At 43.3% G+C, this 17,140-nt stretch overlaps 1 protein-coding gene and 1 long non-coding RNA gene across 2 annotated transcripts in view; one reads left to right on the top strand and one right to left on the bottom strand.

The window, feature by feature from the left end:
• TG (thyroglobulin) overlaps positions 1-17,140 on the bottom strand; it is a 275,016-nt gene that overhangs the window by 151,510 nt on the left and 106,366 nt on the right. The window contains exons 32-35 of the mRNA XM_055287302.1: positions 15,914-16,025; positions 13,608-13,687; positions 12,749-12,892; positions 2,029-2,091 (exon numbers count right to left, since the gene is read on the bottom strand). Of these exons, the coding sequence (XP_055143277.1) occupies positions 2,029-2,091; positions 12,749-12,892; positions 13,608-13,687; positions 15,914-16,025 (399 nt within the window). The remainder of the gene's footprint in view (positions 1-2,028; positions 2,092-12,748; positions 12,893-13,607; positions 13,688-15,913; positions 16,026-17,140) is intronic.
• Positions 7,890-17,140, top strand: part of LOC134737254 (uncharacterized) — a 9,637-nt gene continuing 386 nt past the window's right edge. The window contains exons 1-2 of the long non-coding RNA XR_010121952.1: positions 7,890-7,950; positions 16,472-16,559. This is a non-coding gene — a long non-coding RNA (uncharacterized lncRNA). The remainder of the gene's footprint in view (positions 7,951-16,471; positions 16,560-17,140) is intronic.

Here is a 17,140-nt window from a genome sequence, read left to right as displayed (position 1 = left end):
CTTCTGGAGGGAATTTTAGGTACCAAGTAGTTCATTTTGCTATTTTTATAATGATGAAGAATAATAAACAATCAAATGCCCAAAAAGAAAGAAATGGACTAGTGAACTGGTGGAATAACAGGACAGCTATCTCTGTTAACAATATTGTTGCTCATTTGTTGTTCATCACTAGAAGGTGAGCATCATGAGAGTAGGAACATAGAAGACTCAATGAATGAGTGACTATGTATATACATGCCTGCATGAATGTGTGATTTAGAGAGATATGTAACAATTTGGAGATATACATATGTACACACACATATATATATACACACATATATACATACATATATATACACACATATATATACATATATAGACATATATACATATATACACATATATATACATATATATATACACACACATACATATACACACACACATATATATAATGCAATATTATGTAAAAACAACCGAAAATGCAACATTATACATAGAGACTACAATGATATCAGACCATACAGAGAGCCTAAAAAGATTGAAAAAACGAATGAACTAACTGACACAGAGTAACTTCTAAATAACTGTGATTTTCTTTCTATATTTCTGCATTGTTTGAATTTTCTATAGGTAACAAATATTATAGTAGGACCTATCTCTTGAGATTCATCTGAAGTTTAAATGCTTAGCACAGTGCTGAAGACAAAATGAGTTTTCATTAAACGTTCAAAAGTTTTGAAAAATACTATAGTATTGTTTTGAATTAAATACTGCCCTTTATCCTCTCTCCCTCCACAACCCCCTACAAAATGAAGTAAAAGAATATAAGCATCTAAACCCACAAACATAACAAAAAAAAAGAACAAGGAAAAAATGAAACGCAAGGAGCAGACAGCAGATGAGGGACTTCAAACCCTGTTAAGTGAAGAATGGAAGATGGAGGTATGTTAACTGACTCGGCAGACAGGAACAAGCAGTGCCCCAGTGCCTACAGAAGGAAGCACCCACATGACCTGCAGCTCCCCAGGCCTTTGCTGAGCAGGAAGCAGGTGCTGCAGAGGGCAGGGGTACAGCAGGGTTTGTGTGTGACAGGAGGATAGCTGAAAATCTTGACAATTGTAACAGGATGCTGCTGTTCCTCTTTGGGGCTCTGTGGTGAACCATATTTACATGGCCATAATAATGATTTACTCTTGTTTCAACCCCAAATTTCGATATTAATATATTTTATTAATTATATATTAATTAAATATATAATTTATTAATTGATAAATATTATTTATTATATTAATTTATTAATATATTATTTATTACATTAATAATAATATATAATAAATTATTTAATATATTTTATTATATTATATCACAGCAGTGAGGCCCATGCTGTCCTGACCCTTCCACCTCACCCCCATCTAGAGCGTTCAGGGTCTCCACCACATCCAACCTCTCTGCACTTTCGGCTGCCTCATGCCAAATACAGCACGTTGTGAGGAGGATCAGTGGGATGTGCAGGAGAAGGGCAGCCTGGGTCCAGGCTATGCTACCAGGCACCTGGGCATCTGGGCTCCTGGACTCAGGGCCAGTGCTTCATCGTTAGATATCACAGTGCTGCCCAGTGTGGCCAATAACTGTAAGCTCCAACTTCTTTGCACTAATAAGGAGCTGACTTATTTCCCTTTTTGGCCATAAATAACACCATTCTTGACATTGCCTCTGGATTGTGTGTGTCTAGTCATTACTTGATAGGGTGAAATAATCCTTAAAATGAAAACTGGGAGAACTCAACTTAAGTCTTACTCTGCTTCAATCAGCCACATAATTTCCACAAATCATTTCATTTCCATGAGTCAGTTTTCTCATCTGCAAAGTGGGCATGTTGCTGGCACTCACCCCACTTATACATGTGTTTAATTCATAGGAGCTGGAATTAATGAGAGTGATATGTAAGCTATCAACTTTTGTACAAAAGCAGGGGGGAAGAGGACAAAGAAGATGAATGAGGCGGTACTCTCATCCAAGAGATCAAAAAGACAATGAACTTACCTTTCTCTGTGAGGGAAGGCAGAACAACCGAAGGGCAAAAACTGGGAGCATTATTTTGAGCAACTGAAAAGGAAAAAGTAGTCTTTTAGTTCTTTTTTACCCCCTTGGTATCATCAAGTTCAGAAGGCATTAATAGAAGTACAAGACGGTGATCGTGAAATTGGACTTGAAAGGCAGATAGACTGTTCCAACCTGTATCAGTCAGGGTGGGCTGGATGATGCTGAGCTAACAAACAATCTCAACATATAAGTGACTTAGAACAGTTCAGGATCCCTCTCCTTGCACCACCTGCCTAATGCAGAGAGGCTGGGGGCTTCACTCTATGTTATCCTTTCTCAAGGACCAGGCTGAAAAAGCCACCTTCTTGCCTCAAGTTTCAATAATTGTCATGCAGGGCAAAGCGAATGCAGCAGATTTATTTCAGTCTTGCTCTTAGAGCTTTTGCCTAGAAGTGACACACATCACTTCTTTTCTCATGACATTGACCAAAGTTAGGAATGAGATCAAGGGTGAGGAAGTGCAGTCCTACCCCGTCCCAGAGAGCAGAGAGCAGAAACGTGTGGGAAACAACACAAATGCTAGTCACTATCAGTTACTGACTCTGTGAACTGGGCAAGGCACTTATGCTTTCTGGGCCTCAGTTTTCACATCTGTACTACCCACTTAGAGAATTATGACAAAATTACAGGAGATAACACAATTTATTACATTTGGCACTGTGCCAGGCATAAGATACCAGCTCAGCAAATGCCAGCTGCTAATAGCAAGCAGCACAGCGCGGTGGCAGCCTGGACTTTGAAGGCAGACAGACTGGATATGGACCTCAACAGACCTCTCGGAAGCAGCGTAGAGTAAGACAGCCTGGACTTTGAAGGCAGACAGACTGGATATGGACTTCAACAGACCACTTGGAAGCAGCGTAGAGTAACAAGTCCTCTAACTTCCTCTATTTTCAGTTTCAGCATTGATAAAACGAAGATGATATAAACATTAAATGAAGAACCATTCATACCCAGTATGTGACACATAAATGCAAATTATCTTCTTCCCCTTTCTCTTCCTTTACTGAATAAATCTAAATCTTCAACACTCTTTTCTCTCCAGTGGCCCAAACTAGGACGGTACATGGGATCTCCTTGCTCACGGGGAGCTGCGGCAATGTAGCATGGCTAGCAGTCAAAAGTAGGGGCTCCCGGGTCAGCAGTCCCAGGCAAGATCGGTTTGCCACTTTTCTGCTGTGTAACCTCAAGGAAATTACTCAACCTTTCTGTCCTCAGTTTCCTTGTCTATAAAATGGGCATAATAACAGTGCCTCTCTTGGGGTTGCGAGGTTTAGATGAGCTGATACTGGTGCAGCTTTGATCATATAGTAAATGTTCAATACATCCCATCTATGATTCACTCTTAATACTGCACTTTAACAATAATATACTCTTGCCATGTCTCTTGTCCCTGTGTGTCTCCATGAAAAGCCATGGGTCACAGTCATGCCATATTCTGGTCCCAAAGTCCTTGTGTGGGTCCCCTCACATCCACCTCCTTCTCTGCCTTCTTCGCTTTGGTCAGATATGCCAAGCCCCAGCCTCTTTGGGTTCTAGAGTCTTCAATCCTATTATGTCTTTTCCTGCTTGGCATCATCTGCCTGGAAGCACCTGCTACTATCACTCTAAGGCACCAGATCTCAAACTTTGGCAGACTTCCAAACTACCTGGAGGGCATGGTAACACACACCTTGCTGGGTCCCACCCCAGAGTGTCTGATTCGGCAGGTCTGGGATGGGATCTGAGGTCTACATTTCTAACAGGTTCCCCAGCACTGCTGTTGCTGCTGATCCACACTGAGCTAAGGCTTCTGTCATCTCACGTTCTGGGAGCTCGTAATATAATCACTCAGAAGTACCCCCATGTTCCTCTACATCCAGCTGGCCAGCTTGATACTTGTTGCCCTGTTGTCACTTGTTTAAAATGTCTGTGCTTCCCGGAAGAGACTCTCAGAAGCAGGCTCCTGAGAGTGCAATCTGCAGAGAATAATTTGACTATCTATATTGAGGGCATTCAAATGTCCACACCCTTGGATCCAGTAATTCTGCTCCTAGAAATTTACTTTGAAATTCAAAGCAAGCTCTGTTTGCAAAGGAAACATTTCCCAATACTGATTGAACACTGGCAACTACATAAATGTTGAACACTGTGAGAATGGTGGCCTGAGCTACAGCACATCCACTGGGGGGATTACCACGCATCTCACGTCAGCCGAGTATTTACCACACAGTTCTGCTGCATTGCTTTCCTTTCCTTTCACACCCACCTTCAGCGAGAAAAAGTAGCAGGCATTATCAGCCTTTGCGTGGGACCTTCTTTATTGTACAGGACTGAGATGAGCCCTGAGAATCCTCAGCTTCCATACGTAGGTAGCAATTTACGTAGAATCTATTCTTTAACATCATTCACATCCTATGAACAGCTTCTTAACCTTTTACTAAGCATAAAGTCTGCTGCTGGCACTAGGCTAGCATTTGGCATGCAGTATCTCATTTAATTCCCTAACAATCTGATGAGGTAGGGCCTACGGTTACCCCACGCAGTGCTGTGCTGGCAAATATGTTACAACTGATGAAGTGGGAGTAAGAGCTATTTTTTACTCACAACATTGCTGATACCACATCTGTCGGTGTTTTTACCCCCACACCAACCAATTCTTCAACCGTCTGGACCAGTGATTCAATTCAGTTCAGACACTAACTACCTGGATTTAAAGTCAGACCCCACAGGTTAAGTCTCAGTCCCAGAAGACTGCCCCCCACTTCAGATACTGATCACAAGCCCTGAGCCTCCTGCACTTCTGACCATATAAACTGGGGGCCTGCATGACCTCCTCCTTGGGGTCAATAATTTGCTCGAATGGCTCCCAGGACTCAGGGAAACCACTATCTATTAAAGTTTTATTACAAAGGATACAACTCAGGAACCGCCAAAAGGAAGGGCTGCATAGGACAAGGGGGCCGGGGGAGGAGCCTCCACACCCTGTTTAGGTGCCCCACCCTCCCAGCACCTCTGTGTGTTCACCAACTCAGAAGCTCTCCAAACCTAGTTGTTGAGGGGACTTAGGGAGGTTCCATCACATACGAGTAATTGAGTAAGTCATTGGCCATTCGTCAATGAACTCAATCTCCAGCTGTTCTCTTCTTCTTGGAGGTAGGGGAGTGGGACTGAGAGTTCCAATCCTCTACTCTTGCCTTGGTCTTTGTGGCAGCTAGCCCTCCTTCTTAAGCTGTCTAGGGGCCTCCAGCCACCAGTCATCTTATTAGAAGACAAAAAGATACTTTTGTCACTCTAGACATCCCAAGGGACTCAAAAGCTCTTGACTTAGAGGTTCCTTCCCCAGCCCCCTTGACCTATGCAGCCCTTCCTTTTGGCTGTTCCTGAGTTGTATACTTTATAATAAAACTTAATTAGTAAGTGTTTCCCTGAGTCCTGGGAGCCATTCTAGCAAATTATTGACCCCAAGGAGGAGGTCATGGAGGCCCCCAGTTTATATGGTCAGAAGTGCAAGAGGCTCAGGGCTTGTGATCAGTATCTGAAGTGGGGGGCAGTCTTCTGGGACTGAGACTTAACCTGTGGGGTCTGACTTTAAATCCAGGTAGTTAGTGTCTGAACTGAATTGAATCACTGGTCCAGACGGTTGAAGAATTGGTTGGTGTGGGGGTAAAAACACCGACAGATGTGGTATCAGCAATGTTGTGAGTAAAAAATAGCTCTTACTCCCACTTCATCAGTTGTAACATATTTGCCAGCACAGCACTGCGTGGGGTAACCGTAGGCCCTACCTCATCAGATTGTTAGGGAATTAAATGAGATACTGCATGCCAAATGCTAGCCTAGTGCCAGCAGCAGACTTTATGCTTAGTAAAAGGTTAAGAAGCTGTTCATAGGATGTGAATGATGATAAAGAATAGATTCTACAGTAAATTGCTACCTACATATGGAAGTTTCTATGTGGGTTGCAGAGACACATAATTAGAAGAGCTTGTCATTTCCTTTCCAGATTCTTACATCTAGAATTGCAAGAGGGTCCAAAAACATTTGCTTAGCAGAAGACAGGAACTGTGAGGCTTCAACTTTCTTTTCTAGAAGTCACATTTGACTTTGTAAACAGATCTTGCCCCACTTGCAGACAAAGCACAGCTGCAGATAAGATGGGCAGCCCTAGTTCTCTTCAAAGAACAGAGAGTCCCAATGCCCCAGAGGCACACCCCTTCCAGGAAGCCCTGGGCTCTGGGGTACTGCTTAACCACAGAGCAGCCCCTTATTCCACGCACCACCTCCACCTCCACTCAGCACTTATACCCTTGTCCTCTGGAGGCTTAGAACAGTTCCTCTCTGGCTCTACTGCCAGGAAGGGGCTGCAAACAGTCTCATTTGCATCCACATTGCTTAGCCTGAGACTCTGCAATTCTATGCTAAGATGCATGGAACTTTCTGCTCACTTCTGAACTCTGCTCATAGCAGAATCAGAAGGCCCATGGCTGCACGCTCTTTGGACTCTCCTCTTGGTGCTCTGCTGCACTAGGTCTGTGCTTTTCTCTTTCTGAATGCTGGGAGACTCTGCTCCGTCCTTTGATCTGTGACCATAGCCCTGTAAGAAGTTTATGTTGCAGTTGTCCATGTGTGCAGGTCTCTGCCTCTGAGGCTATGAGATCTGTAAGGGCAGGAACATGCTACCTCCTCTCTACTTACTGCCTATGGCTAGTCAGTGGCCACTGCTCCTTCACCCCACTTCCCTTTCTCTATATCCAGCTTTCCTCCAGTCACTTTTGTATAATCCCTTGCAGAACAGAATTTCCTGTTGCTCTCTCATGCTCTGAAGAAGCACCCCCAACACCTTACCTCTCCCCTGGGATTCCACTACAGTAATATAAGCCACATCGCAGTGTAATTCTCTGAGGCTGGGGAGGAGAACAGCACCCTCCTCCCAGAGGGGTGTGAGTTGATACAAGGAATGCCTTTAGAGTAGTGTCTGTGACATGGTTTGGAGGTGTGTCCCCTCCAAATCTCATGTTGAAATGTGACCTCCAGTGTTGGAGGTGATCCTGGTGGGAGGTGTTTGGGTCATGGAGATGGATCCATCATGAATGGCTTGGTGCTGTCCTCGCAGTAATGAGTGAATTCTCGCTCTATGAGTTCACACAAGAAGTAGTGTTTAAAAGAGCCTGGCACCTCCTCTCTTGTTCCCTCTCTCTTTCTCTCACTCTCATCATGTGACAGGTCTGCTTCCCCTGCACCTTGTGCCATGAGTAAAAGCTTCCTGAGGCCTCTCCAGAAGCTGGGCAGACGCTGGTGCCATGCTTGCACAGCCTGCAGAACCATGAGCCAAATCAACCTCTTTTCTTTATAAATGACCCAGTCTTGGATACTCCTTTATAGCAATGCAAAATGGATGAACACAGTCTGACATACAGTAATGCTTAAGAAAGGTTTGTTTTCTTTAACATCTGTCTCCTTAGCCAGACTGTTAACCCTTTGTGGGCAGGACTTCTACCCTCTATGCTTCCAAGGTGTTTGGCATATAGTAGGAACTCAATAAATCTCAATTCCTAATTGATCCTAGTGGCAGTTCCTCAGAAACAGGGGACCTAGTATGATATGGTTTGGCTCTGTGTCCCCACCCAAATCTCATCTTGTAGCTCCCATGATTCCCATGTGTTGTGGGAGGGACCTGGTGGGAGATGATTGAATCATGGGAGTGGGTCTTTCCCATGCTATTCTCGTGATAGTGAATGGGTCTCACAAGATCTGATGGTTTTAAAAACGGGAGTTTCCCTGCACAGTTTCTCTCTTTGCCTGCTGCCATTCATGTAAGATGTGACTTGCTTCTGCTTGCCTTCCGCCACGATTGTGAGGCTTCCTCAGTCATGTGGAACTGTAAGTCCAGTTAAACCTCTTTCTTTTGTGAATTATCCAGTCTTTATCAGTATGTCTTTATCAGCAGCATGAAAATGGACTAATACATAGTGCTAATTGGCTCCTAGTCATCACTCAGTAGACATGACACTACACTAAATGACCAAACCATGGACTTGAAGCAAGGCCAAAATCTGTTATTGAAAATATTCATCAAATCCTTGGTAAAAATGTTTGTCTCATGTGCTGGTGCTGACAGAGAGGTGAAGGAGAGGATCCTATCCATCCTGCAAGGCTCAGGCCCAGAGATTCCTGTCTCTAGGCAGACTTTCCTAGTCCCATAGAGGCTACTTCCTACTATTATGTATGCAATTACCTAACACAAAGCTAAGAGTGGGGAAAAAAGTAATGACAATGTCAGCTTCAGTGCTGGGATTTTACATCAGTATACTGGTGTGGTTTTGTTTACTAGAGAAAATAGAATCCAATGTACTAATATTCAGAACTCAGCTAATAAGTATGTTTTGGCTCAAACTATATCATAAATCAAAAGATGGTTTCTTACTGGTCAACATGGCCCAGCTGTGAGAATACTGTAATTTATTAAACCAGTCTCCTTAAGTAAGGTTACCCTTCTCAACCTAGGTCTTAGGAGGAAATAATCCACAAAGTCTTAAGACTTATCCCACCACCCACTTCTGTTTGATGAAGACAATTTAAGGGAGAAAGAACCTTGTCCTGCTCTGCTGGAGAGTCAAATCACACCATGTCAACATAACCTTGTAACAGCCAGTTCTCCTCCTTCTGTTCTGAAATGAGAACCATGGAGCCACTCACACCAGAATGCCCATAAGCCATGTGCATCCCATGGTGTTTTCTGCTCAGGGGCCATGAATGGAAGAATGAGAGTCTGATGACATTGTAGCACTTTTTCTTTCTCTCCCCAGGCACCCAGATACTGAAAGCAGGCAGTGCACAGTGTGAAAGACCACCCGCTTGGGCAGAGGAGATTGCAGGAGCTGGGCCTTAGGCCAAAAGGAGGGCCCATAGGAACCTTCTAGCAACAGGCTTCCACACCTCCTCTATGGTTTCATTGTTTGTCCCCTCCAAAACTCATGTTGAAATTAAATTGCCATCGCAACAGTAATAAGAGGTGAAACCTTTATGAGGCAGAGCCCTCATGGGTGGGACTAATGCCATTATAAAATGGCAAGTTTGGTCCCCTTTCTTTTCTTTGCTCTTCTGCCTTTCCCCATGGAATGACGCAGCAAGAAGGCCTTTGACGGATGCTGGCTCCTTGATATTTGACTCTCCAGTCTCCAGAATGGAGAGCCAATACATTTCTGTTTATTATAAATTACCTAGTCTGTGGTATTCTGCTATAGCAGCACAAAATGGACTAAGACACCTCCCAAGCACAATTTCTTTCTCCTATGTTCCTGTGACACTTTACTGATAAGTGTTCTAGTATTTCATCTCTTCTGCTATATTTCATCATATTTCCTCATATCTTCCTCACTAGACTGTGTCTAAGGAAAATGAATATATCTTATTAATCTCACTTTCCGCAGTGCCCAGCACAGTATAATAGTTGAAAACAGATACTCAGTAAAGTTGAAAAACTTATGGTAAGAGAGACCCAGCACAAGAATGTTGTATTTATTTATAATCTTTAACTCCTTCCTAGACTGTGAGTGACTGCAAAACAGAAATCATGGCTTTTTCACCTTCAATCACACAACATAGTGATTTAGGGTCAGAAAGACTTGTGTCCAAATTCTAACTCTGATTTACTTTCTGGTGACCTTGAGTAAGTGACAACCTCTCTGAGCCTCTACTTCTTCATGACACATGGGTGTGAAAATTAAGTGAAATAGTGCAAGCAAAGTGGAATCCAGCCAGGCACACAGTACGAGCCCAATACATAGAGGTTATATTGGTAATGCCAGAGGACCCCCAGGTATGATGAATGCTCAGTCAATGTTGGTTGAATAAGAACCCCTCTGCGAATGTTTAATTCTCTGCTCTAAGTTTCTGGTCAAAACTCCTGAGTCGAGTCCCCAGATTGACCCCACAGAATATATGCTGGAAAAAGTTAATGATCTATGCAGTCAGACGAAAAGAAAAAGAACAGATGGAATGAGTTGGGACAATGAGTACCTTAATTCCTTCCCCTGCCAACTCCTGTCAAGATGTTGTAACACTCTGGTCTGATTCTCATTACTTCTGAACAAATGAATTACTTCTTAAGCTTCTTTTTACCCGATTCTTCCATGAGTAATATGAAGATGGAAAATGACATTTTTAAGACTTTGGTGAGGTAAGGAGGTGAGAGGACAGATGGGGCAAGGGGGAAGTGAGAGGTGAGAGCTCAGTTCTGAAGTCTCCCAAATAGCTAGTGCTGGCACTGGGTCTCCTTTGGGGTCAAAGACTTGGGCAGGTATTTTCTCCCTTCCTCTATGAGTTAAAGCAGGGAAACTGTTATATAGAAACTGTTTAATAGAAACCCACTGAGGATATTTCATTATACAATCCTGAAGTTTTTCCTAAAATAATTTCAGGTGTTAAAATAAAATAAAAAGCCAATAGAGTAAATTCAGATCAAATCACAGGATGCTGAAGGTGGACACCAGCAAGAAGATTCCATTCAAGCTGGTAATAATTATCTCCAGAAACATCTTCCATAAAGTTGAGGCACACACAGGGAATGGGTAGGCTCATGAGCAAGGGCTGAGGGCCAGAGCCTGCCTGGGAGCTGCATCTGGATCTTTCAGGTTGGATATGGCTACGGAACAAGGCACCAAACCACCAACTGGTTTGATTTGTTAGTTTATTAGTATTTATTCTTTTTAATGTGTTAGTCAATTTCTTGTTAATCAGCTGAGTTGGGGGAAAGTCAGTCAGGAAAGGTATCTAGATATTTTCCTCTCTAGTCATTTTTGGGATGTGAAAGACCTGCCAGGAGGAAACATCGTAAAGGGAAGGAGAGTAAGTTTGGGGTCATCAGGTCTGGGCCTGAAGCCTGCCTCTGTTTCCTACCAGCTGTGTGGTTTGGGTCAAGCAATTTAACTTTCTATGCTGCACTCTTCTCACCTTAAAATGGAAAAAACAATACCTACTCTGCAGGAGTACTATGAGTATTAAACGGTATAACCCATGTAAATCCATCATGATCTGAAACAGCAGGGACACGAAGAACGTCATTTATTCTCTCTTTGCCTACTTTGGGCAAAGGGTTACACTGGGTGATATAAAGAATGTAGCTGGGTACAGTGGCTCACACCTGTAATCCCAGCACTTTGGGAGGCCGAGGCGGGTGGATCATCTGAGGTCAGGAGTTCGAGGCCACCTTGGCTAACACGGTGAAATCCTGCCTCTACTGAAAATACAAAAATTAGCTGGAAATGGTGGTGGGGGCCTGTAATCCCAGCTACTTGGGAGGCTGAGGCAGGAGAATCACTTGAACCCAGGAGGTGGAGGTTGCAGTGAGCCGAGATCACGCCATTGCACTCCAGCCTGGGCGAAAAGAGCAAAACTCTGCCTCAAAAAAAAAAAAAAAAAAAAAAAAAAAAGAATGGTCAAAGGTAGGGATCTCGAAGACCCCTTCCAGATTTCCAGATCAGACAGTCGATGACTCTATTCTCTAGGGCAAGTGCTAAGTAAGAGCCAGAATTTACCGTATATTTACTCTGAAACTAACAAGGAAGCCACTAGTGGGAGAAGTTGGAAATACTAAACCTCTGCTCAGCCTCTCTCTAATTTGACTCCTCCTAATTGAACACAGGGTGTTCCATATTTTTGGGTCTGGGACATCTTTGTGAATTTGCTTCTGGGACACAGGATGAAGATGTCTAGTTTCCCTGTGGCTGCCCACTATTCCCCAAATCTATCTATACCATAAACACCTGTGATGTAAGCAGTAACAGAATCATAGTGAGTCTCATTCACTATTTTCACCAATGGAAACACTGAGGAAGTGGTGTGACTTTCCGAAAGACAAACCCATAGTAAATAGATGGCAGAGTTGGAACAACCCTAATGTCTCCTTATCTGAGTCCAGGAGCTCTTATGCCACACTGTAAATGCCATTCATTCATTCCTTCATCAATTTCAAATTGAGCTCCTAAAACGTGCCCAGATATAATCAGAATCATACCGTAAGGACCCATGTTGGGTCAATGCTGCCTTGGCCCTGAAGTCCTAACTCTATATGCATTGTCAAATACACACTGGTTGTCCCTGTTTTCCTCCATGGGACTACCATGTGCTACATTGCCTTGATTGTCAAGGTAAGAAAACCAAGGGAATGTGCCAGAGTCTATATCTGTTGATACTGCCTGTCCAGCAACAGTGCCTTCACTATTGTTTGAGGAACATCCCCTGTCCTAGTGCATACAGTCTTGTTGGGACTGTCAAGCTGCCCCACTCTCCCTCTGGCAGTGTACTGACTAAGCCCAAGTGGGACCAAACTCTCCCCCTTGAATTTAAAGGTTGAATATAACCACTAAACCCTATGAAGCAGATTAATGATGATCATGGCACACTGAAGAAGTTGCCCATTTGTTCTTGTTACATACATCCATGGAAATGGTCCATTTCCATCTTTACTGAGACCTAGTTGCTCATCCTTCCTTTGAGTCAATGAGCAAACTTCCAATAAGTTTCTTGTCTGCTTAAGTTAAACAGAATCAATTTCTGTTGTTTGAACCCAATGAATCTTGATTAATCCACTCACCAATCCAAGAACATTGTCCTAATGCAGGGCTGGGAAATAGTTAACTGAAGATGCCCATATAGCTGTCATGGGAAGGGTACTTACTGGGCTTCTGGTACCATCCAAAGGGATAGGTGTGGACTTCAATGTCACGAGAGCCACAGTCCAAAATGCGCCAGGCTCCTCCACTCTCCTCACTGCACATCTGAATTCCCAAGCTGTTCAGAGTGAGACATGTCACCTCTCCTCCTGGAGTGGAAAAAAAAAAACCACAATCAGGAAACTGAGTACAATGAATGAGAAAAATCCTGCAAGTGTATTGTTCAGCAGACATTTGGGATACACCACTATATTTCAGATACTATCTCAGCCACTGCTGAAAAACCTGGTACCTGAACTCAAGGAGCCTCTGATCTAAGAGCAAAGGGATAGAGGTGGCTAATACTTATCAAATACCTATCATGTGCCCAGGACTGTGCTAGGTCTCTGTTGGTATCACTTCACTTGGTCCTCACATAACCTTACAAGGAAGGTAGCTTTGGTAACCCTATATACAGATGAGGAGGAAATGGAGGCTCAGGGAGATTAAGTGACTTTTCCAGAATCACACACTAGTAAGGGAATCAACCAAACATTAAATACATATCATACAAATGGATCCAAAGTTCACCAAGCTGGTTGGCCCAAGTGTTCGTTGAAAGATGAACAAAAGATATCTAAGCCAAGAGTACAAGGAAAGAAGTTTGGCCAGGTAGAACTGCACATGTAAAGTGATGATCACTGGACTAGGAGCCATGTCTCAGCTACCACATTTATCAGCCAGTTGCCGTCTCCAAGCCCCCATTTCCTTGTCTGTGAACGAGGATAGGAGATGCTGAGGATTTGTAAAAGCATAGATGTGAATGTGTTTTCTAAACTGCAGAGTGCTGTGCGCAGGGGAGAGGAAGTTGTTAACTATTATTACCTTTTAACTGGGAAACATTTAGAAATCCAAAGCCAGTGCAGCATGGGTCCGCATCACACCGTCGTTCACATTCAAAGAACCTGGCATAGGAAGAGAAAGAGCAGGCCTGAAGGTTTTCACTGGTAGCCCAGGACCTACTGGGTGGACTGATGGTAGTCATTCTTGCTTTGGGGAACCAGCTTTTCTTTACCCCCTACTTAAACTGGGGGTGCTTTGATCAACATGCACGAGTGGATTCTTAGCTTTGAGGTTCTTTCCGAAAACAAAATTCTACTCCTCTCAGGAATACTGTCCTGCCATTAATCATTTATTCACCCATTCATTCATCATGCGTATATTCTGTGCCTATTATGTGCCAGGCTCCAACCAAGCTAACCCAGGATCCAGAATGTACCCTTTCAATCCTTTCAGGTAAGCAGAAGTTCTCAGCTTTGGACTCTGGGAAAATAAAGAAATAACAGGGAAGGCATTTCTAGAAAGACGAGAGTCCATGGGCTTACAGTCAGAGCGACCCAGCCAGGGGCCTGTTTAAGCAGCTGGAGCCGAGCCTGTGCTCCCCTTTGCTTCCCCTCTTACTCACTGTACAATGTGGATAATCACACTCTACCAATGCATTTCTGTTTACTGGGTCAGCCCATCCAGCCAGGCTCTCTCAAGACTGACCTTCTTATTCACTCAATAACTACGCCCCACCCTCAGCTTCTAGGGCTATTCATGGCAGGAGGGACTTAATGGCTCCAAACAAATGTTTCTGGGCTCAATTCCAAGTTCCCCCTGCCCCGACCACTCTGCTCCAGTCTGACCACTCATTCTTGACTCCTGAGAGCTTTCTCAAACCCCTAGTCCCTTCTTGGTGAGGGGATCCTGCCTCATTATTGCCATTCTCCTTCCCTGAACCCAAGCCACATCCCAGTGGTGATGCTTTTATCTGCTGGGCAACATCTCCAATGTTGGCAGCATCTGTGCCCTGATGCCTGCAATTCACCTCTCTGCTTTTCCATCTCCTAGTTCTCCGCCAACCTGTCCACTTACCACTTCCTTTTCCTATCTTGGAAGCTCATTTCTGAGATCCAGTCTGGACCATGCATTTTCCCAGCCAACTACATTTCCATGAGTCCAGACGCACAATCTACTCCCCTAGTTCCCATCCCAGCTCTACCGTCAGGCTGATCCCTGGTTCCAACCCTCCTTTTCATCCACCACTCCCATCAGCACAGTGGTGTCCAGTTGAATGTCAAGACAGACTAACCTGCCTCTTCTTTTTAGCCCCATTTTCAAAAGTAGGCCTTAAGCACCAGCAACATGATTCAGTGTCATAACTCAAGAGCACTTCATAGATCAATGGTTCATGAATGGATGATCCTTGAATTTTTAAGTATAAAAGAATCACCAGGGGAAGCTTCCTTAAAGGTCAGATTCTTGAACTCCATCCCAGGAAATGCTGATTCAGCAGGTTCAAAATAGGACCCAAGGATGCAGTTTATAAACAGGACCCAAGAATGCAGATCTGTGGATCTCACTCATTAGAATTCACATTCAGCTCTCCAGGTGATTCTAATGGGTAAGATCCACAGACAATACTAGGAGAGACATCATCTTCAATTACAATAACTAAATAATGGCTAAGCAAATAAATCAATCATAAAATAAATTTTAAAAATAAATAAAAAATAAAAATTATTTATATGTATATGAGTCTGTCAAAATTTCCACTTGACCTCCAGATTCTGAGTACTGCAATGTGAGGTTTTGAGAATCAAATTTAGTACCATGCTTGATAATTTATATTAAATAACGCTCGGTGGCTCTTTCATCATCCAGCAAGTAGTTCAAGGCTAAACGTTGTGTTTACTATCAGTAACTTACCTTAGCTGAGGTTTTCAGATATGGTTACCTCCTTATTACCTTTTACCCCCTTAGCTTTGGATTTTATAGTTTTTCGTGCTTTTTTTTTTTTTTTTTTTTGATGGAGTCTCACTCTGTTGCTAGGCTGGAGTGCAGTGGCACGATCTCAGCTCACTGCAACCTCCACCTCCTGAGTTCAAGTGATTCTCCTGCCTCAGCCTCCTCAGTAGCTGGGACTACTAGTATGTGCCGCCACCATGCCCAGCTAACTTTTGTATTTTTAGTAGAGACGGGGCTTCCCCATGTTAGTCAGGATGGTCTCAATCTCTTGACCTCGTGTTCCACCCGGCTTGGCCTCCCAAAGTGCTGGGTATGCTTCTGTTTTTAGCTGTGATTGTGTCATCTTCTTTAAGGAAGCATTATTAATAATAAATATTAGGGGTGAGACACAAGTAGCTTACCCATTAGAAATAGATTTTTCAGACATGGGCACTTTATTTCTAATGGATATCCCCATCAGTTTTTGGAATGGCAGGCGAGTATAAAAGTTCTTCACTTTATCTTCCAGTATAACTACATAGAGGAAGAAAGAAAATACATTACTTTGAGATTTGCTGTAGTCATGAAAATATAAGGACAAATGAGTAAAACACAGACTGAAAGTTTCCAATTAAAAATGACATATTAAATTCATATTAACTCTCAGTTCCTATCCCAAATCTCACTAAAGTGATGGTAAGTCCACAGGAACAAAGATTTTTTTTTAAAAAGTGGGGACACAGCAACAAAATGTTGGAAGCTAGAAAGCATATGGAGGAATAAAAATAGGCCTAATAGACCAAGAAAACTACTCAACTTTTCTGTGGGAAGAACCAAGAAGTAATGCCATCTGCCCTCTGGAATCCCACAAGGTTTAAGTATGGTAGCCCTGGAGGTGGAGGTGGCCCAAACATAAGAACTGGCTGGAATCTCTTTAATAAGCTATTTGGTCTATAGATGCTCTCCTCTCCTCTCCACAGCTGACAACAGCCCCCTCCCCACCATGGAAGAAGATAGAAGGTCCATTCTCTCAAGATGACAGAAGAGAGGATCTCTTGGGTGCATCAGGTACAGTCCGTGGCATGAGCACTTCACAGAAAGTAGGAGATTCTTTCAAGTCAGCCTGCATAATGAATATCGAGGTGCCCCCCCAACATTTTCCAAATTTATCTGGTGCCCAAACCACCAGCAGCCAGGCTCATGCCCCAAGGCCAGGTGTTGAGAAACTCCTCTGAAGGAGGAACCTAAAAATAGTGGCATGAGGAATTCCTCAAAGGGCAACCCAACAGGATTATCCCTCAAAGAAACCTAGAGTCAACAAGTGCCCACCACACATTTGGGGCTGCCCAGTCAGCTTGTGGACCCCTTTGACATTAGAGTGGAAAAGTAAGGGTCACTGGACATCTGAGAAAGGCCTCCAACAAAGAAGATAGAACAGTAAATGAAAGGTGACCACATCTGGAGAAAACAGACTGTAAGGGGTTAAAAAAAATCTCCAAAAATATGGCATCATTAATGGCCTGGGAGAGAAAATCACCTTCTGTCTTGTTAAAGTCACTGTTGCTGACATTCTTTGTAATATACAGCCAAATGGGATTCTGATGCATGTATTAAAGGTGGCTCTCTTAGAAGAGGATTATTTTCTATTG

The sequence above is a fragment of the Symphalangus syndactylus genome, chromosome 7 (genome assembly GCF_028878055.3).
Source record: "Symphalangus syndactylus isolate Jambi chromosome 7, NHGRI_mSymSyn1-v2.1_pri, whole genome shotgun sequence".
NCBI lineage: Eukaryota > Metazoa > Chordata > Mammalia > Primates > Hylobatidae > Symphalangus > Symphalangus syndactylus.
This window is presented reverse-complemented; position numbering and strand designations above follow the sequence as displayed.